This window comes from Nomascus leucogenys, chromosome 14, assembly GCF_006542625.1.
Source record: "Nomascus leucogenys isolate Asia chromosome 14, Asia_NLE_v1, whole genome shotgun sequence".
Lineage (NCBI taxonomy): Eukaryota > Metazoa > Chordata > Mammalia > Primates > Hylobatidae > Nomascus > Nomascus leucogenys.
Window position 1 is genome coordinate 85,891,075 of NC_044394.1, and position 26,791 is coordinate 85,917,865.

Consider the following 26,791-nt stretch of genomic DNA (forward strand, 5'->3'; position numbering starts at 1 on the left):
AGGGCCATGACTCGTCTGTAATCTGTGAATGAGATTTTCTTCTTTCAGCACAAATCAGCTGCAATTCGGCACAGCTGCCCCCCTGGGTGTTCACACTCACTGCTTTGCCATGAAGCCTGGAGCCCGAGCCTGGCGTGAGTCACTCCTGCTCGCCTCTTCCTTCCCGCGGGCCGAGCGGCTGACTAAAGCTCCCTTCATGCTCACGTCAGTTGCCAGGGCAGGACGCAGATGCGTGCCCAAGGTGTGAGTTTAAAAAAGAAAAAGGAAAAAAATCCAAGCGCATAATGTTTCTGCTGCCGGTTGCAGGTGAAACCCCAAAGCCACCCAGGCCATCGGCAACAGCAGGGCGAGTTCTAGCCGTGTGGCTGGTGGAGCCCACAGGTGTGCCCAGTGGCCAGCAGTGATGGCACGGGGGCCCACCCTGTGCACCCCACTGGAGGAGCCCTGCCCTTCACCACTCCTGGCCTGGTTCTTCTTCAGTCTTCATCCCTGATGTCCGTCAAACTCGACCATGGGGACACAGTGACACCCAGCAGAAGGGTGCCAGGGACCAGGAGGAGGCCAGGGCGGTGCTTCCCTGCCCCAGCCTAGGAACTAAGGGCATTGCTGCTGTGATTCTACATGAACACAGTTCATTCCACTGTACCTGGGCCGGCCCGGAGGCCCCGGCTGCTGGCAGTGGCTGCACCAGTGGCCACTAGAGTGGCCGGGTGCCGCTGGCTGCTGTCCTCTAGTCCAGCCCTGCTGTTACTGCCACAGGCCTCGGCAGGGCCTGGTGAGGAGCTCTGCACAGCCGGCTGGGAAGAGTCACTTTCTTGGATGAGGAGAGGAAATGTGTTTCTCGCAAACGGGCTGTGCGCTTGGGGAAGAGCCCCTCTGCACTGCGCTTCCTCTGCTCTCAAGGGCCCCATCGAAACGGGGCTGGGGGTAACAGCAGCCCCGGGTAAGGCAGGTGAGATTTTCTCTTACAGCAAGACACTGTGAGGGAGGGGGCCAGGATCCCCTTCAGGATAAAGGTTTTCTTGCCCCAGCTGCTGGGGGCACCACAGGCAGGCGGCTCATGGCTGTCAGGCCCTCTGCTGGGTGGCCTATGCCTGACAACCAATGCAGAATGCAGGCGGGCCCACTCACCGCCCATCCCATCCTCAGAGCTCCCCAGGGCTGGCGGAGGTGAGCCTGACTTCTCTCTGCCCACCCCTCCACCGTTGACCCAGGGCTGGTCCACTCACAAGCAGTGTCGTGACACCAGCCTCCGTCTCCATCTACTACCCAGAGAGCCCACCCCGCAACAACCAGGAGAAGAACGCGCCCGAAAGGGAAGCGGGAGGACGTGATGCCGCAGGCCGCGTGTGGTGGGATGATGGACCATGTGGGCTGGATCACTAAAGGCACACATTAGCCCAAGCGGAGCCTCTGACACACTCAGGGAGGTCAGAACCAGGAGAGGGGAAAAACCCCAGTGTCCACAGTGACTGTCAGGAAGAGGGGCCGCGAGGCACCCTTGTGATGCTGTCCCCAGGCTCTCTGGGCCTCTGTGGGTTGCGACATCACCTCATGATTCTCTAGTGCAACAAATAAGCACAGGTGAGGGCTGGCTCTCTGAGGCTCCAGGGAGCAGAGTCTGCAGAACAGCTGGCCTTTTTTCTGGGCAGGGAAGGGTGGCCCCAGCAGGGCTGGGAGAGGCTGCAGCTAGGCCTAGACGAGGACCTTCTATAAAGCAGCACTGATACAAATGCTGGCACTCAGAAAACTTCTGAGGGGCCAGTACTGGAAAGCAGTCTCTAGACGGAGAGGTGGGATGTGGCTGCCCTGTGCTGGCCTCGCCATGCAGCCTCTAGATGGGGAGGTGGGATGTGGCCGCCCCACGCCGGCCTCGCCATGCAGCCTTTAGAGAGGTGGGATGTGGCTGCCTTGCGCTGGCCTCGCCATGCGGCCTCTAGACAGAGAAGTAGGATGTGGTTGTCCTGCGCCGGCCTCACCACATGGCCTGTAGATGGAGAGGTGGGATGTGGCTGCCCTGCGCCGGCCTTGCCACATGCCCCTCCCAGCACCTGTCCTCGCCCGCTCACCCCTCCTGGCTGCTCTCTGTGCTCTGGCTCCGGTCTTTGACCACGGAATCCAATGTGATGCCACTGTCTTTAACTCTACGCAGCTGAGCGCATCAGATAGGAGGTGCTTTTACATCTGGAGAAAACATACACTAGAAGGAAAAAGGTTTCCATGGACTGATTCCTGGTAAGGGAAACCTGCAAGTCCGCAGGCCCTGCCCGGCCCCGCTCCGAGCGCTCAACCGGCTCCCAGTGCTGAACTAGTTTTTGATCCAGGATCTGATGTGGCACTGACCCCTTCAGCTCTTTTTTTTTTCTTTTTCCTTCCTTTTTTAAAATAAATTTATTACAAAAACCTGTCTCAGAAGAAATAGAGATAGGATTTAAGGCCTTACTTTTCTTAAAGGAATAAAGATTTTGAGAATATACTTTTTCAAAAATGCTCTAAGTATTTATTTTTAAAAAAGTTCATTTTAAGTATTTATTCTAAGTATTGCAAAGGCTTTTCAAACAACTCTATTACAGCTCTGTTATTCATGGATTCATGAAAAATAAATGTGTGGTGGTTTTATTTACACATTATTTAAATGGTTTACTTCAATTTTCTTTCCTCCTTATCAGGTTCTCTATTTTATCTTACAGACTCTTAAGAAGGATACAGATCATGCATGCTTTAACTTTTTCTGTTTAAAGTCCAAGTGCTATGCTGGGTATAATGTATTTTGATCTATCTCATATAAATATTTATTATAAACATTAAAAATTAGATTGTTTCTAACTTTTCTGGAGTGGGTGATGGGTAGTGAGTTTAGATTCCTTCTTGCTTCTCTGGGTTTCCAGTGTTGAGGGAAAGTGGTCCTGAACACATTTAAAAAGAAAACACAAAACACTAGCTAAAATAAACCTGGCCATGAAAATATGCCATATGATGGCTTCTGCGGCTAGGCATACGTTAATCGCTCTTTTAAAAATATTTGTGTTGTTAGGGTTTCTCCCGTTGATGAACAGATATATTTTTCCTTTGTTTTAACACCATTTTAGAATTTGCCCAAACCTGCTTCTGTTAGGACAGCCATGGAACAGAAATAAACCAAACGTCTTCAAATATAATGTCTAGGCCAGGCGTGGTGGCTCATGCCTGTAATCCCAGCACTTTGGGAGGCCAAGGCGGGTGGATCACAAGGTCAGGAGATCTAGATCATCCTGGCTAACACGGTGAAACCCCTTCTCTACTAAAAACACAAAAAATTAGCTGGGTGTGGTGGCAGGTGCCTGTAGTCCCAGCTAGCTACTCGGGAGGCTGAGGCTGGAGAATGGCATGAACCCGGGAGGTGGAGCTTGCAGTGAGCCGAGATTGCGCCACTGCACTCCGGCCTGGGCGACAGAGCAAGACTCCGTCTCAAAAAACAAAACAAAAAACAAACAAAAACATATATATATATATAGTCTAGACTAAAAACAAATCACATCATTGTCACTGTTACTACTATTAGGAGTTGTATAAATAGCAACTCAGCAATGGGAGAGAACTATAATCAATAGTCATAAAAGATTACACTTATGAGCGTGTGTGTGTGTGTGTGTGTGTGTGTGAGAAATAAGCATAAAAACTAATTGATCATGAGCCCAACAATTTAAGTCTCCAGAGCGATCTTGCATGCACTTCATAAATTCAAGTCAGCAAGTTATTTTCTCAGTACTGGTTTCTAAAAGGTTAGAAACTCTCTCGCAAAGTGCCACCCTCCCGAGTTGCAGAGCTGTGAGGCTTCAGCCGGCCGCTGCTCCCGTGCAGTCCTAAAAGGCCCTCCAAGGCTTCTGCCCTCCGAAGGAGACCCCCACTCCTCTGTGTGGAGATCTCTGGGAGCCCTGCATTTAGTTTCACTTGTTAACGCTACACGGGGTCCCCAAGTTAGGTGTGGGGCCTCCCTGCCCAGCTCCGTGCAATTCCATGACATCACAGTGCTGCGAAGGGTGGGGGAGCACGGCACCTGGCAGATCCTGAAACACTCACCACATCGCGTGCATGTACGTGGGCGGCAGACGCGGACTGCTGACGGGAGTGCAGTTATACGACCTCATAATCCTTTCCGCCAATAAAAAATTTCGAAACAGACTAGCCACCAGCAAGTCCTGTCTGAAGAGCTTTTGGAAGAGATCTGAGGGCAGATAAAAGATAAAAACGAGTCTTTAGTGACTCGTGTCTAGCATTTAAAGCCAAATACACAAATTCACTTCTATCAAAAATTACTAAAAACAAGTTGGGACTAATATGCATATTTCCCATTTGCAACACACACACACGCTTAAACACACACACGCACACACTTTTAAACATACATGCACACATGTGCACAAATATACATGCATGCACATACATGCACACACGTGTGTACCTATAAAGATACATTACACATGTGCACGCATACACAAATACATGCACATACATACATGTGCACACATACACAAATACACATGCACGCAAATATGCATATACACACGTGTATGCATACACACGTACATGTGTACACATACAGTGCACATATACATACATGTGAACAAACACCCCAGATCAATCAATAAAAAATACAAACAAATCTTACAACAGTAATTTTGGTTTTCAGCCAGTGTGAATAATGCCAATGACTCTGAAGATAAGCCGCCGGTGCGCGGTAACGGCTGTGCTAACTGCGCGGTAAAGGCTGTGCTGTCAGGGCCAACGCTGCCATGCAGTCTCTCCACACCACTGTTCTGAGAACCTGGCGTGCAGTAACTCACCACTCTCGCAGAAACCTCCTTAGGTGGTCGCCTTCTACTTTTCAGCCCCTCCCACTGTCTTCCTCACTAGTGAGGCACTCACGCATCCTATCTGACTCCTCTCATGTCCGAGAAGCGGCTCCCCGCGCGCTCAAGGCCACAGCCTCCCTCCCCAAGGCCCGGCCCGCGCCTCACCTCGGGGGAGCACGTTCCACGCGATGGTGTCTGTGATGGCTGTGAAGATCCAGTTCAGTTCACCCAGGGGCGTCCTCCTGTCGTTCAGGCGGCCAGGGATCCTAGAAAACACGGGGCGGTCTCATGAGTGATGCCACAGCTCTGAGAGCAGGGAATGGAGGAGAGGTTGAAGAAAAAAGGGTCCGGGCGGCGAAAGGCTCTGAGCGGAGGGAGGAAGGCTCTGAGCGGAGGGAGGAAGGCTCTGAGCGGAGGGAGGAAGGCTGTGAGCGGAGGCTCGGCGCACGGCTGCGAGAATCAAACTCTCCATGAGCTCACAGCTCAGAGCTCAACCTCCATCTGCAGCTTTCCTCCTTCCCGCACATCTCCAAAACGGCTGCTTCCTCTGCTGTCCCCGGATGTACAGACCAAGCCCAGCTGGTTACACACATGGTTCCCACGGACCGCTGACTGGACCCCAAGGGCAGTCCGTGGCACGTACTGAAAGCAGTCCACACCAAGCTCTGCAGGTTTATACCTCAGCTACCGAACGCTGTGGAAGCGCACTGTCCACGCTGGCGGGAGTCTCGCCCCCAAGGTCTACTTTGCTCCCGTATATTCAACACGCAGCTGATACCTGCGACAGGGATGTGGGGATTGCTGGCGTGCGCCCAGGCCCTATCCTAAGGGTCTAGGAGGAAGGACAGGTAACAGGCAAATGAACAACCACACGAGAGGTGGCAAGTGACGGCAGATGACGCAGAGACAAATACGACAGAGAGTGGGCGGGGGGATGAGGCTGCTGCCGTTTCGCATGGGGCAGGCGGCACCAAGGACCACTCTTCAGCCGTGAGGACAGAACCATGACTTTTGCAGCAACTTGAATGGAGCTGGAGGCCATTATTCTAAGTGAAGTAACTCGGAATGGAAAACCAAATGCCACATGTTCAGAGCCATGAGCATGATTCTGCTATGGACAAGATTTAGCTGATCAGCAATTCCCACTGTAGGAACCATCTGATGGCCCCGTCTTCATAAGAATAATATTCAAAGAGGCTATGCGTCAGTAACACAGGGTAGCTGAGTTCAGTGAACTTCTTTTCTTAAATTGTTGCAGTGGAGTCCCACTGTGTTGCCCAGGCTGCTCTTGAACTCCAGGGCTCAAGGGATCCTCCCGCCTCACCCTCCCGAAGTGTTGGGATTACAGACGTGAGCCATCATGCCCAGCCTAAGCATGCTTCTTAATATAATTCTTCAATACATGCTCTTTCTTTCCTTTAGGAACAAAAAATAACGTCTTATTTCCTCAAAATAGGTTCAGTGATAGGACAAGAAAAAGGAGAAATTGGGAAGTTAGTATAATATTCTAAAGCAGCACTGTTGCTCAAACAATGCTGGAAGTCTCAAACAAAGATTTCCAAATTCGAGAAAGATTTTGACCTCCACAGTGGAGACCAATTTACCCAACATCAAGGTTTTATAGTCAGGCTGCTGGCCAGGATGGGGATGACTGAGAAGCACCTTTCATTAGCTGTGTGGGTGGCAGAGGGCAGGCATCATGCAGGATTCCCACCATTTAAAAGAAACCAGGGCCTGGAGGCGAACACACGGCACAAGGACAGCAGAGACTTGTCTCAGCCCCTCTTCCTTCTCCCCAGTCTGCTCTCGCTTCAGAACAAGCATATCCATTGTGCGCAGGAGGAACGGCCAGGCTGCCTGCCCTCCGACCTCCCAGCAGGGGAGTGAGGAAAAGCAAAGACGCCCACCCTCTAACAACCTACGACAGAGCTTGGCCCCATGGAGGTATGTGAGGGTGGGGCGCACCTCCCAAAGAGAAGACATTTCCTTATGAAATGCAAGCAAACAACCCAGGAACTCATTTTACCAGGTTGCTCATCTCAGCCCTCAAGCGCCAGTGCAAACAGGGGTGGCTGGCTGCCCGGGACACAGCCCTGGGAAACAGCACGGAGAAGGTGCATGGGGGCATCGTAGGGTGGACATGGAGCCCCAACACACTTGTGTCTTGGGTCCCACATCTGCAGATGAGAAACACATATGCTGAAAACCTTTTTAATGAAATAATTGACAAGATCGTCAATAACAATGTTCTGCAAAAACACCGCCTCTTTCAAGCTGCAGGACTGTCACCGAGCGCCCGCCTGCCCTCCTTACCAAAGCCGTGCAGAGGAGGGAAAGCGCCCAGGCCACACGCCGAAGCTCTGTGGTCTAGGATCAGTAAACACACAAGTGACCTGAGTGTGCAAGGAAGGAGGATACGCGAGGTGCTGATCTTCAGCATCCTGTCATGGGTTCTCTCTCCTCTCTCAACATTTCCAGGTGGCCCAAGTGTGCAAGGAAGGACACGGGAGGTGGCCCGAGTGTGCAAGGAAGGAGGACACGGGAGGTGGCCCGAGTGTGCAAGGAAGGAGGACAAGGGAGGTGGCCCGAGTGTGCAAGGAAAGAGGACACAGGAGGTGGCCCGAGTGTGCAGGGAAGGAGGATATGGGAGGTGCTGATCTTCAGCGTCCTGTCACGGGTTCTCTCTTCTCTCTCAACATATCTGGAGTTAGTCAAACTATGAGGGCAGAGGACTGTCCCCAAGCCTCAGGAAGAGAGGCGCCCAGGGCGGGGTGGGGCCCAACACCAACTGCAGAGCTCAGGTCCTCGCTCCGTGGGGTTCAGACATGTTACCCTCCGAGCACGACTGTAACAACATGCCTGGAGCACTGCCCGCCTGGTAAGTGCCCGGAGCCTGTTTGTTTAGAGTCACACAGACAAGACCGACTGAGCAACTGATACTGCATCACTCAAAGTCCACACCCTAGGTTACACAGCTGGTCTTTCTGGTGTGCGGAGCCCCCATTCTAAGACAGCTGGATGTGTCTGTCCCTGCCCTAAACAAAGACACTTCTATCCTGTACGAGTGTGCGCTGGCACTACCTTCTTTACCACATGTAAAAGTCGGAAAAATCTACGTAGCTCAGTATATCAACTTCCAGGAACCAACCAAGCCTAAACTGGAAGCAGGATGGGGAAATGGGATGCAGGGTGTGTGGTGCTGTGTCATCTGCCATCGCAGAAAGCCCGAAATTCGCTCCGAAACCAATGAGAGAGACATGATTAAACAAACCACGCAACAACCACGACGCAGCAGCTACAAGCAATTAAATTGTTCTGAATATTTCAATAATAAGGGACAACGCTTCATAACATTAAGCAAAGAAGCAAGACAAATACTCTATAGTCACGATTACATTAAACATGTGCACGGAGAGACAATTGGAGGAAAAACCTCAAAATGCAATCATGGAGACACTCTTCCTTGTCTTTACATCATCAACATTTATTGCAATGAGTGTGCCCACCTGAGTAACAGGGAACTGCCGAAACCCTGGCTCCTGCATCTCCTCATCCTCAGCCCTAGTGATGCTGGGGAGGGAGCCTATGGGTGCAGCACAGCTCGGGCAGCTTGGCGGGGCCAGGACTGCATTTCGGAAGAAGTGCAGGGACCATCACAAGCACAGACAGACAATTTGCCCTTAGGCTGCCTTGTTTGCAAACCAGGACTAAACGCATCCCTAACGTAAGCCCACATATCCTGAATGGAGTGAAGCTCATAGAGCCCACATATCCTGAATGGAGTGAAGCTCATAGAGCCCCTGCAGTTCCCGAGTCTGTGACCCCTGGTTAACAGAAAGCTGCATTCTGAGCAGCAAAGAGCTTCCCACGAGGTCCCACACCCCAGCACTGTCACTGGATGGCCAAGCCATCAAGATAAACGGAGGCCAGATAGGACCAGTGTGTACTTAGCTGTGTTTTTACAAATTGGTATCTTGTGACGATCACCAGTAGCTAAATGCAAAGCTAGACTCCCCCAACGCAGTCCTGAAAATCCCACTGGTCTCTTCCCTAAGCTCATCGTGAAACCAGACAGAGCCATCTGCCCAGCCGACTTCAGACGGACCCAGAAATCATTCAAGTCGATGAACCAACCATCCAGTGAGCGAAAGCTGATGAGGCTTCTTGATCCAGCAGGCCTGGTCCTACCGGGGATGACAATGTGGAACCGAGTCCAGCATCCCTCACTTTTCACGTCACATAAAATTAAATCCTTGCAGAAATGATTTGTTTCTGGTTTCCTTTCTGTACCTGATCCTAACCAATGCTGAGTCTCGCCCGAGTCGGGAGGCCACTGAGATCACGAGGGGACCACGAGGGGACCACAGAAGAAGCCTAGTGGTGTGGGGTGTCCATGTCAGACCATGTTTCATTCTAGAAGTTTCTCTGAATCCTCAAAGGGTTAATGATCAAGGTGGCTCTTTTAAAATCTAAATCCAGAGTGTTAATCAAGGACTTCCATGCGAAAACTGTAAAAAGCTACAGTTCAGGAAAAGATCCCTGAATTGGGAGACAAGAAAACTCAAGCGCTGGTCCCAGCCGTGCTATGGCTGGATGACTCGTGCTACCTGTTTCTCTGCTGAGTCAACACAGCTGACCTTGATGCAAAATGGCGACTAAAATAAAACAGATGACGCTCCAACAACAGATGTGGCAGATGCCAGGGGTGGCCCCCCAACAGGGCCCGCGCCTCCTCAAATTCTCTTTCACTGCTGTCGGCAGGAGGGTTTATCTCCACCTTCCCCCACACTTCCGGGCTCACCTGCGGCATTCGGTTTCTTGCCAGGATTTATCTTCCTTGCCGAAACATCCAGGCCATCATGATGACCCTGGCCCTGCTAGACGCTGGCAGAACTTCAGCATCCACACCCCGTTTGTGCAACCACCGTAGAGTGCCAGGCCAGCTCCGAAATGCCAAGCAGGTGCCCTTCCCCTAAGGCTCCTTCTTCTTCCCTGACACCCCTGGCTGTCCCCACCACCACCCTCTGCTGGGAACTTGTCACTCAACAAGAGCTACTGTGTCTCCAGCCTTCGCCTTTGATTCTCCACCAGCTGCCTGAGGGATCACAGCCCATCACAGTCACTCTCCCAAGGGTGCTCCCTCCCCCACCCCCTCTCCTGGACCTGCCTGGCTCCCTGTCATCTGCCCCATCACTCTGCCTGCTCCCCACTTCCAGCACGAGGTGCCACCCACTCCTTGGGGCCCTGTCCCTCCCTGGTTCACTCACAGGTGCCCACCTGGCAGGTGCTTGCCTCCCAGTCTCTCCAGGTTCCTGCTCTCACCTGGATTCTCGGGGGCGCCTTCAGCTCCGTCTGCACTCAGGAGACGCAACACATGATCCCCTCCCCATGGGGTGGCCGCCTCACTGCTGTCCCTAGCCCCATCCATGCAGAGGACAAGGACAAGGGGCTGTGAGGTCATCAGGATGTCTCCCCTGCAGACCCCCCAGCATTCCTTTTCCTTCACCTCCAGGCCTAAACTTGGGAGCCAGACGGACGGGGGCTTGAATTTGGCCAGAGACTGGCTCTGTGACCGTGGACTGGCTGTCCAGCCTCTCAGAGGCTTGGATTTTCTTCAGCATGAACATTTACACTACCTCCACCACCACTGCCAGCCGGGCACTCGTGCCACACCTCCTGCTGTGCGGCTCGGCAGACCCAGGCCCCCAAGTCACCCACCTGCCAAGTCCACCAAGCCTTCCTTCCCAGTGCCCTCCCAGGCAGGTCTTCTGTTCACTTGCTTTTCAGATGGAGAAACTGAGGCTCTACAGGGGTGTTTCTTCCACTAGAGACAAGTGGCAGAAACCAGTCCCAGACCCTGCAGCCGCCTCGCAGGGACGGGAGGACCAGGGATGGGCCGGGGAGACCGCTGGCTGCTGGGGCTCAACACGCAGTGGCCACTGGGGCCTTATGTCTGTCCACCCTGGGGAAAACCCATGTGGCCCTGAAGCTCGCACTGGCTGAGCTCTCCTCCGCCCCTGTGGGCTCCTCTTATCTGCCGTGTGAAAGCTGGTTTCTGTCCTCACCGCCCTTCCAAGCCACCTCCTCCCAAGCCCCCTCACTCCAACGGCCGCTGAGCCTTGCCTTTCTTCATTTGCTGAATTTGCAAATCCTGACTGTCTCTCCCCTGGCACCCGGCTCCTCCTGTAGTGACCTCTGGGGGCACTGCATTGCCAGCTCTTTTCACACCCGGGATCTGCTCTAGCAGCAGCCCTGCTCCTTCCAGGTCTCACGACAAGGCGCTTTCCTTCACCCTAGGCTTGCCTGGCATCACAGCTCAAGCGTAACGTGTGTAAAATCAAGTGCAATACCATCATCTCCACTGCTGGTCCCCACTCCAAGAGTCCCTGTGGATTCGCTTTTCACTGAGGCTCGAAATCCCGGAGGCCCCAAGCCCTCAGCTGCTCTCTGGTCCTGCACTGGGGCCAGCCAGGCCTCCCACAGATGCCTCTTCCCACCTCCTCTGCAGCACCCTGCAGCCAGGCCCGCCAGGTGTCCAGACAGCATTCTCGGGACAGGCCCTTCTGCTCTGGCTCACAGTACACAGGCTGATGGCTCTTAACACACAGCTGGGCCCCCAAACCTACAAGGTTCTCCACTGATCATTGCAGTGGTTTTCCATTACTTTTTAGCTACTCAAACAAAATCTTATGCAGGACAAAGGAAAGCAAAACTCCTCTGGCTGGAGGAGTGAGGGCCAAGAGCCCAGCGGCTCTCCGACTGCCTGCTTAGAAGCTGTGTCTACGCCCCTCGGGTCTCGAGAATCGCTCCATGGAAGCCACCTCACCAGTCGGGAGGATGCTCTGCACGTGACGGACTGTCCAGCCCTGATTTATGGGGCATGTGGAAGCCACCTCGCCAGCCAGGAGGATGCTCTGCACGTGATGGACTGTCCAGCCCTGATTTACAGGGCACATGGAAGCCACCTCGCCAGTCGGGAGGATGCTCTGCACATGATGGACTGTCTAGCACAGGATGACAGCTGAGATCCTCCTCTAAATTGCTTTAGTGCTCAACTAATCCCTTACTTCCTTTTTCTTTTATTACCCGCCATTGTTCCACTGTTAATTTTCTGTGTAGTTAGGTAAATTCCCGTGGACAATGACTTGCTTTCCTTGACATAAATCAATCTCACAGCTCCCGGCAGCTCGTTAAGCACATGGTGTGATCTCCACAGTCCACAGGCCTGGGCCATGTCACTTCCCCACTTAAAAAACAGCTGCTCCCACTGATGCCGATGGCTGTCTGCTGCTTGTGCACACCGGGCTGGGCCCTTGGCGGGAAAAAGTGTGGTGCAGGGACAGCCTCAGCTGGTATGCACAGGGACTGGGCCAGTTTCAGATGAGGCCTTGTTCTGTTCTGGGTGGCCCTGTAGCACAGCGGAGCTACAGAGTCTGGCCATCTCCGAGTTGGAGTGGCAGCTCTCTCTCCACAGGGCCTGCAGAGGCTGGGCAACCTCTGAGTTGGAGCGACAGCTCTCTCTCTCTATGGGGCCAGCAGAGCCTGGGCCAGGTGTACATCAGGTCCAGCTTCTGTCCTGGCCTCTGCCAGGTGTGTTACATCCAACAAACCTTGTGCACCCCTAACTGCCTAGTGTCTGCTCCCCAGCACAGCCACGCGGCCGCCATGGTGGAGGCTGAGTAACTCAAGCATGTTTACCTTCCCTGTGCTATTTGCTATTCCTCCCCATCATTCCATTTCACCGAATACATCGCTTTCCAGCCATGTCAGACTTGTCGTTCTCAAACATCCTGTGTGCTCTGCTCAGACCACCCTCCTGTCTTCTTGGCTTAGGGGACACCTATGAATCCTTTATCATTTGGCTCAAGTCCGGCCTCCGCTCAGGACACTCCCCTGGGGTCTCTCCCACACCAGCCCAGGGGTCCTCCGCTGGCAGCTGCTGCTTTGATGCCTGCCCAGAGAGCTGTGAATGTCTCTGAGACACTGTTGCCTAGGCTGTGTCTAAGCTGAGGCTTGGAGCACTCTGAAAGTGAGGACTAAATTCTTTCTTCATCTTGCCATTACGATGCTTAGCATGAAACGTCGAATACAGAACAGGTGCCGCATACATATTTGATAAGCCAATGGGTGAATCCCCACTGAATGATTGTCAAGCCGTATGTAAACAAAATGTTAAATGAAAAACCACGGTTTCCAATAAATAGGACAAACTCACTAAAAGTACTCAAATGATGATAGAAAAGAAAACAAGATATACAAATCATCCCCAATTCCATCAACTAAGAAGCTCGTGAAACACTCTGGTGGCCACTCCCCTAGATTATCTCTTTGTGCACAAAATCAAAAAAATACCCAAGAATACACTTAGACCAAAGTCTGGAAGGGTATACACAAAGTGTTAATAATGGTTATCCTAGCAGGCTGGAGAAAATGGATGATTTTAATTCTTTTTGCTTACGTGTGCTGAATAATCTACGCTGAAAACATACAATTTACATATTAAAGAAAAACAAAACTTTTCCCCCTACTTTTTAAATAAGAAGGAGGCTACAGCAAGTTTCCTGAAAAGGGAAGATATTTCAAAACTGTCTTAAGAAAAAAAAATTTTTTTGAGATGAGGTCTCACTCTGTCGCCCAGGTTGGAGTGCACAGGCTCGATCTCAGCTCACTGCAACTTCCACCTCCCAGCCTCAAGCAATCCTCCCACCTCAGCCTCAGCCTCCCAAGTAGCTGGGACCACAGGCACACACCACCACGCCTAGCTAATTTTTTGTATTTTTGGTAGAGATGGGGTTTTACCATGTTGCCCAGGTTGGTCTCAAACTCCTGAGCTCAGGTGATCCACCTGCCTTGGCCTCCCAAACTGCTGGGATTACAGGCATAAGCCACTGTACCCGGTCAAAACTGTATTATTTTAAAAATTTATATCATCTCAGATTAAATTCAATCAAAGAAGGACACGCATTTAAATTTAAATGACTACTATGAAAATGACGGTGTAGAGAAGCTTGGGCTGGTTCACTCACTTACTGCAAATAATTCATTATTTACAAAGGTTCTGTGCCAAGGTCAAGGGAGATGAACTGAGCAATTTCTTTTTTGAAATAATTCTTTTGAAAATCCAGGTCAGTGCATAATGGCTAGATTGCTAGTAAGAGGAAAGCTATATATAGCTATCTCAGACCAGTGGTTCTCCACGGTGGGGGCTGGAGTAATGCGGGGCTGTGGATTACAGAGTTACTGAAAGTAATCTGAGCACGTGCACAAGCGTGATGACAAGTTCATCCAGCTTCTCAATGAATGCCGCATTGAAACGTTATGTAGAAAGCACGCACACACATCGGTCATTGTAAAAATACACCTCTTTGGGGAAAGAAAACAATTTGAAGTGGAGATCAGGAAATAATGCACCAGGTGATAACTTTTCGTGAAACCAGTGAAAAATACTTTTTCTTAAGCTAATATTGCTCTGAACCAACTAAACGTGCATTCCTGTGATATTCTCGTCCAACCTCTATTTATTTAAAATGATGTACAATTCAGCGCTCTGTAACATTACCTGATGTTCTCACTACACAGTGCCCAATATTATAGCCATTTACAGACTTTGAGTATTCATAATTAAAGTCCATTTTAGCGTGCATAAAACCCATGGTTTACAAATTGTAATATATGATATTGGTCTGAATAGTTTGCAGTTTAAAGGCAGAGGAGCAGCCTCTCTGTCAACTGGGCTGCAGTGCTATAGTCTGGAGGTCAGAGGGACAGGAATGGGAATAAGAGAGCCGGATACAGTCCCAGCTGATCACGGAGGGCTGGGGACGTGAGTCCAACTCTGTGCCTGCAGACCCTCGTGTGCAGCCACTGGGCATTATCTAAAAAGCTGAGCCCATCAGATTCCAAATCACGTGCACAAATCTGGGGGTGTGTGGTTCCCACGGGTTTAGGGTTTCGAGGACAGCACGGGCTCCCTTTCGGGTAACGGCAGATGAGGTGATTCAGACCATTCTCGCCTGGAGAACAGCTAGTAAGGCTGTGTGTATGTTCGGGGGATATTTTAGAAGCAAGGAAAGGCAGGCCAGGCTATGAGAAATTATGGGGCCAAGACTCGAGGAGGGGAAGCCAGGGGTTGAGCTTTCGTTTGGGGCCACCTCTCTTGGAAGCATCTGGCAACTCCAAAAACAAGACCCAGCAGCAGGGACGCTGAGTAGATCACAGCAGGCTCACGGGGCTGGGGAACAACAGCAGGAGGTGATGCACTGCCAAGGAGAAGCAGATCTGGGGAAACTCCTCAGTTTTTGAGTTGAGACTCTAAAAGGCGCACCAGGAGGAAAAATAAACCAAAAACAATGCAGACTTCACAGCCTCAAATCACCCCAAATACCTGTACAATTTCCGTTTTCAATTTGTAGCATTCAATTAAAAAAAAATAGGTAATTACTGGAAAACTGTATATATGTTTGAAACCAAGAAAAGCAGCTGACAAGAAAGAGATAGAGGATTCGGATAATGGAACCACCAGGCACAGACTTGACAATCATCTTACTTAATATGTATAAGGAATTAAAGGACAAAGTGAACAATTTTAGAAGAAAACTAGAAGCTATTCTTTTTAAATCTTGAAAATTAAAAATTTAGTATATTAAGAAATCAAGGGCTGGGCACAGTGGCTCATGCCTGTAATCCTAGCACCTGGAGGAGGCCCCAGGCAGGGCTGAGGTTGAGGCCTTGTTGGAGAGGCTGTGGCTGTGTCCCACGGGTACAGTGAGGTTGAGGCCTTGTTGGAGAGGGCGTGGCTGTGTCCCACGGATGGAGTGAGGTTAAGGCCTTGTTGGAGTGGGCATGGCTGTGTCCCACGGGTAGAGAAGAACACACGTGAAACGATCTTCAATGAAATGTAAGTAAAATCCCGCAATATATCAAAGGGTAATATACCATGACCAACTGGGGTTTACCACAGGGATGCAAGACTGTTTAACATCTGAACATCATTCATGTGATGCACCATCTTAACAGGGTGAACAGCTGTACGATCCCCTCCACAGACACAGAGGAAGCCGCTGACGAATTCCAACAACTCATGAGAAAAATTCTCGGAAAACTAGGTCTAGAAGTGCACTTCCTCTATCTGATAATGGGTATCTACGAAAAATTCACGGCACATATTATACTTAGTAGATTAAGATAAAATGTTTCCCTGTCATTGACCCTTGACTCAGATCAGGGCTTCAACACCCAGCTGTATTGCTTCCATTTAACATACTGGAGACATTACGCAGTGCAACAAAGCAAGAAAAAGAAATTAAAGACATAAACATTGGAAATAAAGAAGTCAAACTGTATGTATTTTCAGATGACATAATTACACACATAGAGGATCTTAAGAAACCTGTAGAACAGCTCCCAGAGTCAATAAGTGAACGTAGCAAAGTTAGAGGAAATGAGGTCACTATGCAGAAATCAATTACATTTCTATATGCTCTATTAAATAATTTTAAACCGACATTAATTTAACAAAATATTTGCAGGATACGTACAGATAAAGCTCCAAGGTACCAAGACAACTAAATCCGTATGTGATGATTATGGAATATGAAGCCACTGTGTTCATGGGGCAGAAGACTCCAGATTACTAGGATGGTAATTCTCCTCAAATTTATGTAGATTTAATGTAATTCCAATCAAAATCTCAGCAGGCTTTTCATTAGAACTGATAAACTGATTTTTAAATTCATATGAAATGCAAGGATCTAGAGTAGCCAAAACCATTTTGACAAAACAAAACAAAAACAAAAACAGAGACTTACAATAAAGCTACAGTGATCAGGGTAATGTGGTATTCCTATCCTTATGCGAATAAAGATAGACACACAGATGAATAGAATAGAATAGAATAGAATAGAATAGAATAGAACAGAATAGAATAGAATAGAACTATACAGTTATAGTCAAATGATTTTTGTCAAAGGCACCAAGGAAATTCAATGACAAAAAGCCTCTTCCACAAATAGTGCTGGAACAATTTGGTATCTATATGGAAAACAATGATCCTTGACCCTTATTGCATACTATTTTAAAAAAACAACTTGAAATGGATCACAGACTTAAAAGTTAATCATAGTTCATTAAGTTCATCATAAACATGAAAGTTAAAACTGAAAGTTTTAGAAAAAAATAGAAAATCTTCACAACCCTAGGGTTGGCAAAAATTTCTTAGGTAGGACACAGAAAGTACAAATCATAAAATAAATGATGAAATCAGACTTCATCAAAATGAAAAACTTTTGTTCTTCAAAAGACTGTTTCATTTATTTATTTATTTATTTTTATTTATTTATTTTTTTGAGACAGAGTCTTGCTCTGTTGCCCAGGTTGGAGTGCAGTGGCGCGATCTCAGCTCACTGCTAGATGGACTCAACGTCCACCTCCCGGGTTCAAGCGATTCTCCTGCCTCAGCCTCCCGAGTAGCTGGGATTACAGATGCATGACACCACACCCAGCTAATTTTTGTATTTTTAGTAGAGACGGGGTTTCACTGTGTTAGCTAGGATGGTCTCGATCTCCTGACCTCGTAATCTGCCCGCCGCGACCTCCCAAAGTGCTGGGATTACAGACGTGAGCCACCATGCCTGGCCTAGACTGTTTTAAAAATAAAAAGACAAGCCACAGACTGAGCAAAAATGTTCACAATATATAGTTAGGACAAAGACCTGTGTCCAAAACACATGAAGGGCTCTTGAAGACAAACACCACAAATTTGAAAATTGGCAAGAGACTTGAACATCCATTTTATTAAATAATATAAATTAATGGCCAATAGCAGCACAGGAAAAGCTGCTCTGGCATCATTAGGCAAATGCAAATTAAAATAATAATGATATTGTGTTATACTTCGGTAAGATGGCCGGGCGCGGTGGCTGATGCCTGTAATCCCAGCACTTGGGTGGCCGAGGTGGGCGGATCACTTGAAGTCAGGAGTTCGAGATCAGCCTGGGCAACATGGTGAAACCCCATCTCTACTAAAAATACAAAAAATTAGCTGAGCGTGATGGCGCACGCCTGTAATCCCAGTTACTCAAGAGGCTAAGGCATGAGAATTGCTGGAACCCGGGAGGTGGAGGTTGCGGTGAGCCAAGACTGTGCCATTGCACACCAGCCTGGACAACAAAGTGAGACGCCATCTCAAAAAATAAAAAAAAACCCGAAAAGGCAGAAAGCCAAGTGTCGACATGGATGCGCCACGACTGGCACGCTGTTATTACTGGCAGGAACTCAGGTCAGTAAACCACTTTGGAAAACAGTTTGGCAATTTCTTATAAAGTTAAATGTACACCTACCATATGACCAAGCAATTCACTCTCAGGTATTTATCCAGGAGAAATGAATATATATATATCTATGAATATATACGCCACACAAAGATTACACATGAATATTTATAGCAGCTTTGTTCGTAACAATCAGGATGGAAACAATTCAAACGTGCATCAACAGGTGAAACAAACTGTGACACACAGGATGATGGGCCGTTACTTACAATGAACAGGAATACACTACTGATACTCCCAACAAGAAGAAATCTCAAAGGCATGATTCTGAGCCAAGGAAGAGACAGAAAAGAGCACATACTCTATTATTCTGTTTACAGAAAGTTCTGGAAACGTCAAATCTAATGTATAGTGAGAAAACCCAGATCAATGGTTGCCTGGGCTTGAGGGATAAGGAGTGAGATTAACTGGGACAGGTACAAGGGGACACACCGGATATGCCCTGACTGTGGTGTGGCTCCACGGGCACACAGTAGTCTGTCAAACTCATCAACTGTACAGTTCAAGTGGGTATATTTTATTGAATGCACCTCAAGAGTGTTGGTTTGAAAATGTGAAAACAAAGGAGAAATGATGGCATTTTCAAACAAACAAAAATGAGAACTTTTTACCAGCAGATCTGTACTAAAGGGTACTCTGTTCTTGTTTCTTTTAGCAGACAGGGTCTTGCTTTGTCACCCAAGCTGGAGTGCAGTGGTGCATCACGAGCCACTGCAGCCACAACCACTGGGACTCAAGTGATCCTCCCATCTCAGCCTCCCAAGCAGCTGGGACTACAGGGGCACGTCACCAGGCCCAGTTGATCTTAATTTTTTCTGTAGAGCTGGGGTCTTGCTATGTTGCTCAGGCTGGTCTTGAACTCTTGGTCTCAAGCAATTCTCATGCCTCAGCCTCCCAAAGTGTTGAGATTACAGGTGCACACCATCATGCCTAACTTTTTTTTTTGGTAGAGATAGGGTCTTATCATATTGCCCAGGCTGGTCTTGAACTCCAGGCCTCAAGTGATCCTCCTGCCTCAGCTTTCCAAAGCATTAAGATTACAGGCATGAGCCACTGTGCCAGGTTTAGATTAGATTTTAGCAGGATGCATGTTATAGTTTCTAAAGCAGGTCACCAAAACTATGGCCCAAGGACCACATCCAGCCAGCAGCATGTTTTCTTAAGGCCCCCAAGCTAAGAATGGTTTTTACATTTTTAAAGTTGTAACAATGGGAAGAATATGAGGCAGAGACCTTATATGGCCTGCAAAGTCTAAGGCATATGCTATCTGGCAGTTAATGGAGAAAATAGGATGCTCAAAGTATAGTAAAAGAATATAAAATTAAGCCAACAGAAGAGAAGAACGGTGTAATAAAATTGCTAAACCAACCCAAAAGATGGTAAGGGAGGAGAAAAAAGAAAAGTTAAAAAAAAAAAAAGGGGCTTGGCCAGGCACGGTGGCTCATGCCTGTAACCCTAGCACTTTGGGAAGCCAAGGTGGGCAGATCACCTGAGGTCAGGAGTTCAAGACCAGCCTGGCCAACATGGTGAAACCCTGTCTCTCCTAAAAATACAAAAAATTAGCCGGGTGTGGTGATGCATGCCTGTAATCCCAGCTACTTGGAAGTCTGAGGCAGGAGAACCACTTGAACCTGGGAGGTGGAGGTTGCAGTGAGCCGAGATCGCGCCATTGCACTCCAGCCTGGGTGATGAGAGAGAGACTCCGTTCCCCCCCCCCCCCAAAAAAAGGGGGGGGCCAGTGGCTAGAATAAAAAGCAACAGGAAAAAAAAAGGATGAAGCAAATAGGAGGCAGACTTAAACCCAAATATGTCAATTACTACACTAAATGTAAACAAACTAAATAATTAAAACCAAAAATGTTCTGTCTCTATTTAAAAACAAAACTAAATAAAAGCTAACTATATTGCCAAAAAGAGATCTACCTTATATACATATGGATAAAAAAGATGTATTCTGCAAACACTAACCAAGAGACAGTTGTTCAGCTATGATACTATAAAAATGTGGACTCTAAGGCAAAAGGCATTATCAGAGATAAAGGGTGACATATCTTGATGATAAAAGGTTTGCTTCATTCTCCCAAGAAGGGTAAGTCGGTACGGTTAATCTGGCCTTCTTCAGTTCTGAGGGTTAATGCATATGGTCAAAAGGGAAATGAGCTTTTAATTTAGAGTAAAATGTAAAAACTTGTTAAAATTATTTCTTCAACAAGAAAAGAAGAGGCTGTTAAGATATATGTATAAGCAAAAGAAAAAAAAGAAAAAAATCAAGGAAAAAAGATATATGTATAAGCAACATTCTTAATTAAAAATGGGACAGATTATAGGAAACCATAATATGGCACAAGGCTGATGATGGTAGAGCAGGGATTTGGGGCAAGGTTGTTCTTAGAAAACGACTAAGTATTCACAACACTGATGGTAACTAAATTATAGGCAATTAAGGTGGTCAGCGTGTCTAGGTCCCCAACTAACGTTAAGAGTAGAGATCATTTAAATAAGAAGCTTTCAAACTTTTTTGATCATGAGCCCTAGGAATATTTTTGGTGACCAGACAAACACACATACACAACTACATATAAAGATACATATTCACAGGTTCGTACCCTGTCCATGCCTCCAAACAACAAAAACAAAAATGAGATACATGTTGAGGCAACAGGACCAAGGAACACTCATCTTACTAGGAAAACAATGATATTTTCTTATTTTTTAAAATGCTGGCTGTGACCCACCTAACTGGTTTCATAGCCACTAATCAACCATGACTTGAAATATGAAAAACATTGACTTAAATGAAGCAGTTGTTAATTTCTCCGGGAGGATATACTGGCTCAGGGTTATTGAAACGGTTTGGTGTGAACATGGCACCCGAGAGACATTAGAAACTAGAAAGTTCCATAATTCCACCTCTGCATAAGCTGACTGGTCTTTTAAAAACCACCAGAGGCGGCTTGTTTTTTTAACGATTTTTAAGAATTTCTGCTTGGTTTCTAAATCAAATGGTTCATATGCACAGTGCTACCATCTCTTTGGATCCTGTCTTTCCACATTTAATGGCTCCCCTAGTAAAGAATTCTGCTCATCTTTACTTGTGAAGTAAATGTAGGTTTGAACTCTGGAGGAAGTTTCCCTGACTTAACAGTAAGCAGAGTTAATATTACAGGAGATAATTCACCTTTTACCTGACTTACTATAGAACGACAAATTACTGCCCCTTCCTGGAGTCAGTCAACAACAACAATGGACAGGAATGGCCACTCTGGAGGCTGCAAACAAAAACCAAAGGGAAAGATGGGGCCACAGCGAGGCGAGGGGTAATTCCCCATTTTCTTATTCAACATGTTGATGACATAATGAAAAGCAGATTCTTTTTTATTAAACAGGCAGATTCCAAAGCCCATCAGAAAGACATCTGAGCCCATGTTTATTCTTGAAGCACTCCTGCAAAACAGATTTTCTGTGGGCTTCCCGGTGTCAGGGCCGACCTTCAGACAGACCTTTCCTGAGAGGCAGCTGCAGGAGTCACATGGGAGAAGCCACCTCCAAGCAGATTCTCCTGAGAAGCTGCTGAAAGGCCTGCTACATCGAGAAAAGCAGCTCCTAAAATAAGGGGAAGGAGGACAGGCTCTAGCGGAGCCGAGGGTGGGGAGCACTTCCTTCTGGAGGCACTGGCCGCCTCCAGGCTGTCTCCAGACGCCCCTCTCACCTGCACGCTGCATCTCATCAGGGAGCTTCTCTGCAAAAATCTGGCCTAAAGAGGGTGGGAGGGGAGGAGGGGTGAGCTTTCAGGATGGGGCGTCGAGGTCTCCTGCCGTGGAAGTATCTTCCACGAACACTCCACGGTTCTGACAGAGATTGCCACCACCTTCCCCCGACTGTCCTGAGCTCATCTGGATCTGTCTCTGAAAAGACGCTGAAATCCCAGAGTCACTTCCTAGCCTGGTTGTAAATTCTGTCTCTTCCTGTGAATTTGTTAAAACACCCTAGGAAAGACAGTTTCCAAATACAGGCAGCCTTGTGCGGTTATGCCTGATTTCTGGGATAATCCTCTGAGGTTTTCCTGGTGGGCATGCATCACACAGAAGGTCAGCACTCCTCCTGCCACCGGGCACCTGGGGCTTGGGTCAAAATAACCGGTCTCTCCTCCCATGCTGTACACGTCCCCTCATTCTGCCAGGTCCACATGGAACCTGCCCTTTGAGACCAGGCATCTGGATGCATAAAACTCATGCCACTTTCCTCAGAATCCGCACTCACAAACACGCGGAGGGATATGAAGGGAGGACGTCCTTCCATGCGCCAGCCGATGCAGACTTGGGGGTGGCATCACGCAGACCCAGCTCTGTCCTCCAGGTTCGGCCACTCCTAGCTGTGCGACTTTGGGCAGGTGAGTTAACCTCTCTGAGACTCAGTTATTTCATCTATAAAATGAAGGAAACACCTGTGCGTGGGCCTGGAGCTGTCTTCGGGGCTCGCTGCTGTGCTCCCTGGGATGGGGCGGGACAGGATGCCTTTGTCTCTGTAGATCTATGTCTTGCTGTAGGGAAACAGAGGGCAGACAAGGAACTCTCTTGCACTTGCTTCTTAATTGTCTTCAGCTCAACAATCCTTCATATTTCGGGGAGGCACATTCTGGTCTCCAGAGACACAGCAGCTATACACGCGGCCACACTAAATCTGTTTGGGTCATCATCCATGGAAATAATCTTAGAGATCTCTTAGCCTCTCCTAACAAAAGGAGTGCTCACCCGCCTTCTCAGGTGAGAACACCACAGCCCTCCTGCTGGCCGTCAGTCGCCGCCCCCCACCCTGGCCCCCGCCCCTGCAAAGGGAGCCACTAGTCAGGCTTGTGCCGCCGCCCCTTCCGCGGCCATTGCGGATCACACCACTGATTCATGGAGCAAAATGTCCTATGTAGGTAGCCATCAAGCTCCTAAGTGCCTCAGTTTCCCCATCTGATGCAGACTCACACAGGCCCCTGTAGACACATTAAGTGCTGCCAGGTTAGCGGTGTTAATTCTAAAGACTGAAGCTACATATGCCTCTTTCAAAGAAGGCCCTTGCCACACAGCCCAAGCTCGTGCCTGGCTCAGAGGCTTGTGGGGCTCCCCGTCTGGAACGCTGCCCCTGGTCCTGGCATGGCTGCTCCCATCTGGCCAGGTGGTCTCAGTTCCAGTGTTGCCTCTTCATGGGCCTCACCAGGCTGCCCAATCAAAGAAGCATTCAGGCACTCATGTGCGATCACATGGCTCTCCTGGTACATTCACACTCCTCTTATGTGCATTTCTTCCCCTGATCAGGATGTAAGTTAACGAGCAAGGACTTGGTTCCAGAGCCTAGGACAGGCCCTAGCACACAGCGAGTCCGCGGCAGACGTCTGCTGAATGAACGGTGAATGAACAAACGTGCTGAGAAATACACATGGGGTCTGAAAGTGCACTCGAGCCTGGAACCCGAGGCCCCGCTGACGAGCTGGCTGCTCACGCACAATGTACTGGCTTCGAGGTCAGAAGACAACACATGCATGTCAGAATGGGGAGGCCTTTCTCTGAAGGGCCACAGGGCACAGCGACCAGGCTCCGATAGAGGAAGGCCTTTCTCTGAAGGGCCACAGGACACAGCGACCAGGCTCTGGTAGAGGGGACTGTGCGCACGGAGCAGCAAACTGAGAAGCCAGCAGTGGCGGATGGGGGCGGACACAGGATCCGCCACTGACAGGGGACCCTCGTATGACTCTCTGTGACCCTGAGCAAGTTCCTCCACCTCCCTTGCCTCGGTTTCCAGAAGTTTAGATGGAGATGGCCTCAGAGGCTGCTCGCCGGGCGGCTGTGATGAGGACTGGAAAAGCTATCACACATCCAGGGTCCCCGGTTATGCTGGCGCCTCACGCCACATTGCTTTATCACCGATTGCAAGTTTGCAGCCACGCACATAGGAACGACGACGGCAGGGCACTGAGTCCTGCGGGATAAACAGATCCAAGGAGGCACCCCTGCCAGAGGAGGCAGTCCAGGCACCCCACCAGAACCAGGGGCTGTGAGGAACTGAAGGGCCGTGCGGGCAATGGAGCCAGAGCAACAGACTCTCAGGGAAGGTTAAGGAGAAACGGCAGACTGGACAGAGGGAGGTGCACCTGCTGAACTACGACACGTCTAGAAAAGAGGCATCGACAAGGGCTGAGCCTCATCCCGGTTATGCGGCCACAGTGACGTGCGCCCCCATAGGTACTGAGCCGTCTGAGACGACTCCTACACAAGAGCAAAGGCCAACACCAGAAAGGATGGCCAAGGGGCACTGGCCAGGCACACGCTCAGCCTCACTGCAGCCTCTTCCTCGCTCTGCGCCTGGGAGCCTTTCAACGAACGGAAGCTGCCCTCCAATCAAGCTGTGCCCCTGCATCTCCGCAGAGCGAGGGCTTCCTTTAGACATATCCAGACACATTCATTTTCTTTTTCTTTTCTTTTTTTTTTTTTGAGATGGAGTCTCACTCTGTTGCCAGGCTGGAGTGCAGTGGCATGATCTCGGCTCACTCAGTGCAACCTCCACTTCCCGGGTTAAAGCGATTCTTCTGCCCCAGCCTCCCAACTAGCTGGGACTAGAGGTGCGTGCCACCATGCCTAGCTAATTTTTGTATTTTTAGTAGAGACGGGGTTTCACCGTGTTGGCCAGGATAGTCTCAATCTCTTGACCTCATGATCCACCTGCCTCAGACTCCCAAAGTGTTGGGATTACAGGCGTGAGCCACCATGCCCGGCCCACATTTTCTTAGGATGCTAGGAGGTGCCGAGCCGTGAGGAGGTGGAGCAAGTGCCACAGATGTTACAGCTCTGTGCTCTGCTGCGCAGGCCTTTGTTTTGATGACAAAGACCAGGGTTTGGGTACCACTGTGAAGGAAATGGAAGATCTCCGTGCTGCGTGCAGGTTCCCTGGGGTGGCTTCTGAACCTCTCACATTCCCCCTTGGCTGCATGTCTGCAATTTCATCTCAGAACCGAGCCTCCTCCATGCCTACCAATCCGGATGAGCTAAGGAGGCCTTGCTGGGGTGTGCATCGAACACAAAGGTGACCCGGTGCCTGTCTTCCCTCTGCCTGTGGGGGGACCTGAATGAGAGGCACCCGGGCATAAGGACCCCTGTGCAACACCATGTGCCCTGGCATGGTGTGCACGGGAACGCTGAGGAGGCTGTGCTCGGGCAGGCAGGGGTGCTCGTCTGCTAGGTGGCGGCGGTCCCACGTTTCTGCCAATCACTCACATCCCCCTCGCTTGGCGATCTCTCGGGTTTTGTTTCTACCTCTTCATTTCTAAATCAGCGTCTAGAGCCTCGTTACTCATCTCAGCAGTGACTGGCAGACGTTAATGAATTACTGATTTTCACCTTCACCAGCCAATATTGTATATTTATGTTGGAAAGAAAGGTACTTTTTGAATCAAGACTAGGATCTTTTGATAGTTTTCCTTTCAAACATAATCCATGTGTATGACTTCCCTCAGTGAAGTGAATTCTAATCACAGCTGCTGTGCCTCTGACACGACTGCCGCCCCCGCAACCCTATGCAGACCTTCTAGAGGTCTGGGCTCCTGTTGAGGAGCCCGTGCTCTGTTCACACAGCCCATGCTGAGGGGAAGGAGATGCAGGCTCCAGGGAGGCTGCCAGCAAATCCCTGTCCCAGCTTGTCCTAATGGTGTGGTGCTTGGCAGGCCCTGTGCTTGCTGGGTGCTTCAGCTTCCCCTTCTTTTAAAAGGTAGATAACAACAGCACCCACCCTTGAAGGGCTCCAGGGAGGACTAAGAAGTAATGTTTGTAAAGGCCTCCGCATGGTGGTCAGTAAATGCTTCTTAGGGTCACTATCATTCCCGAGAAAGCACGGATAGCCACGTGCTCTCAAGCAGCAGCTCCCAGGTCTCCTTACATTTTCTGCACTGCATCCTCAGGCTCAGATGAGACAGAAGTCTCATGGATGGGAACCAGAGATCAGCTAACACAATGCTGAAGGTTTCAGAGCCACACTCAAACCCAAGCTCCAGGGCTGCAGGGCTGCAGCCCCGCGCCTGCTGTCCCCGGGCCACACAGGGGCGGCCGTGCTACCGGAGCCTTGGAAGCAGCAGCACACGGAGACTCACTTATTCACGACGCTGGGTTGTTAGCGGTTTAAAATATGCTGTGTACACAATCAGTGTTAATCACGAGTAAGTTCTGGGTACGCGTTGAGCCTCCAGTGATCAGAATGCTAACTAGCAGCCTTGTGGAACAGGTTCACATCTCTCAGGTTCCCTGGAGCTTTCTGAAAACCCTAATATTTTTAGCACTGTTTAAGCGTTCCATTACTTTGTTTCAGGGCTGAAAAATGTCCCTTAATTTCCAGGCACGGATCTTATTGCCACTCTCTCAAAGGATTCGGAATATAAATATGTACTGCAGCAGCAACAGCTTATTCATCAGGCTGCTAGGTTAGCGTAGATAATTAGAAACTGGGGGGTCGCTCGGGGAAGGTTCACTATAGTTTACTTCCAGACACAGCAGCTTAATTAGAAAACAAATTCCTCCCCTAGTTTTAAAGACTGCTAAATAATTACGCACAAACTGCCCCATCTTCTCTCCAGTCTTGTGCTGAGATGCTAAACAACAT

At 49.2% G+C, this 26,791-nt stretch overlaps 1 protein-coding gene across 1 annotated transcript in view; it reads right to left on the bottom strand.

Moving 5' to 3' along the window:
• RPTOR (regulatory associated protein of MTOR complex 1) overlaps positions 1–26,791 on the bottom strand; it is a 412,605-nt gene that overhangs the window by 136,797 nt on the left and 249,017 nt on the right. The window contains exons 8-9 of the mRNA XM_030827216.1: positions 4,998–5,098; positions 4,060–4,204 (exon numbers count right to left, since the gene is read on the bottom strand). Of these exons, the coding sequence (XP_030683076.1) occupies positions 4,060–4,204; positions 4,998–5,098 (246 nt within the window). The remainder of the gene's footprint in view (positions 1–4,059; positions 4,205–4,997; positions 5,099–26,791) is intronic.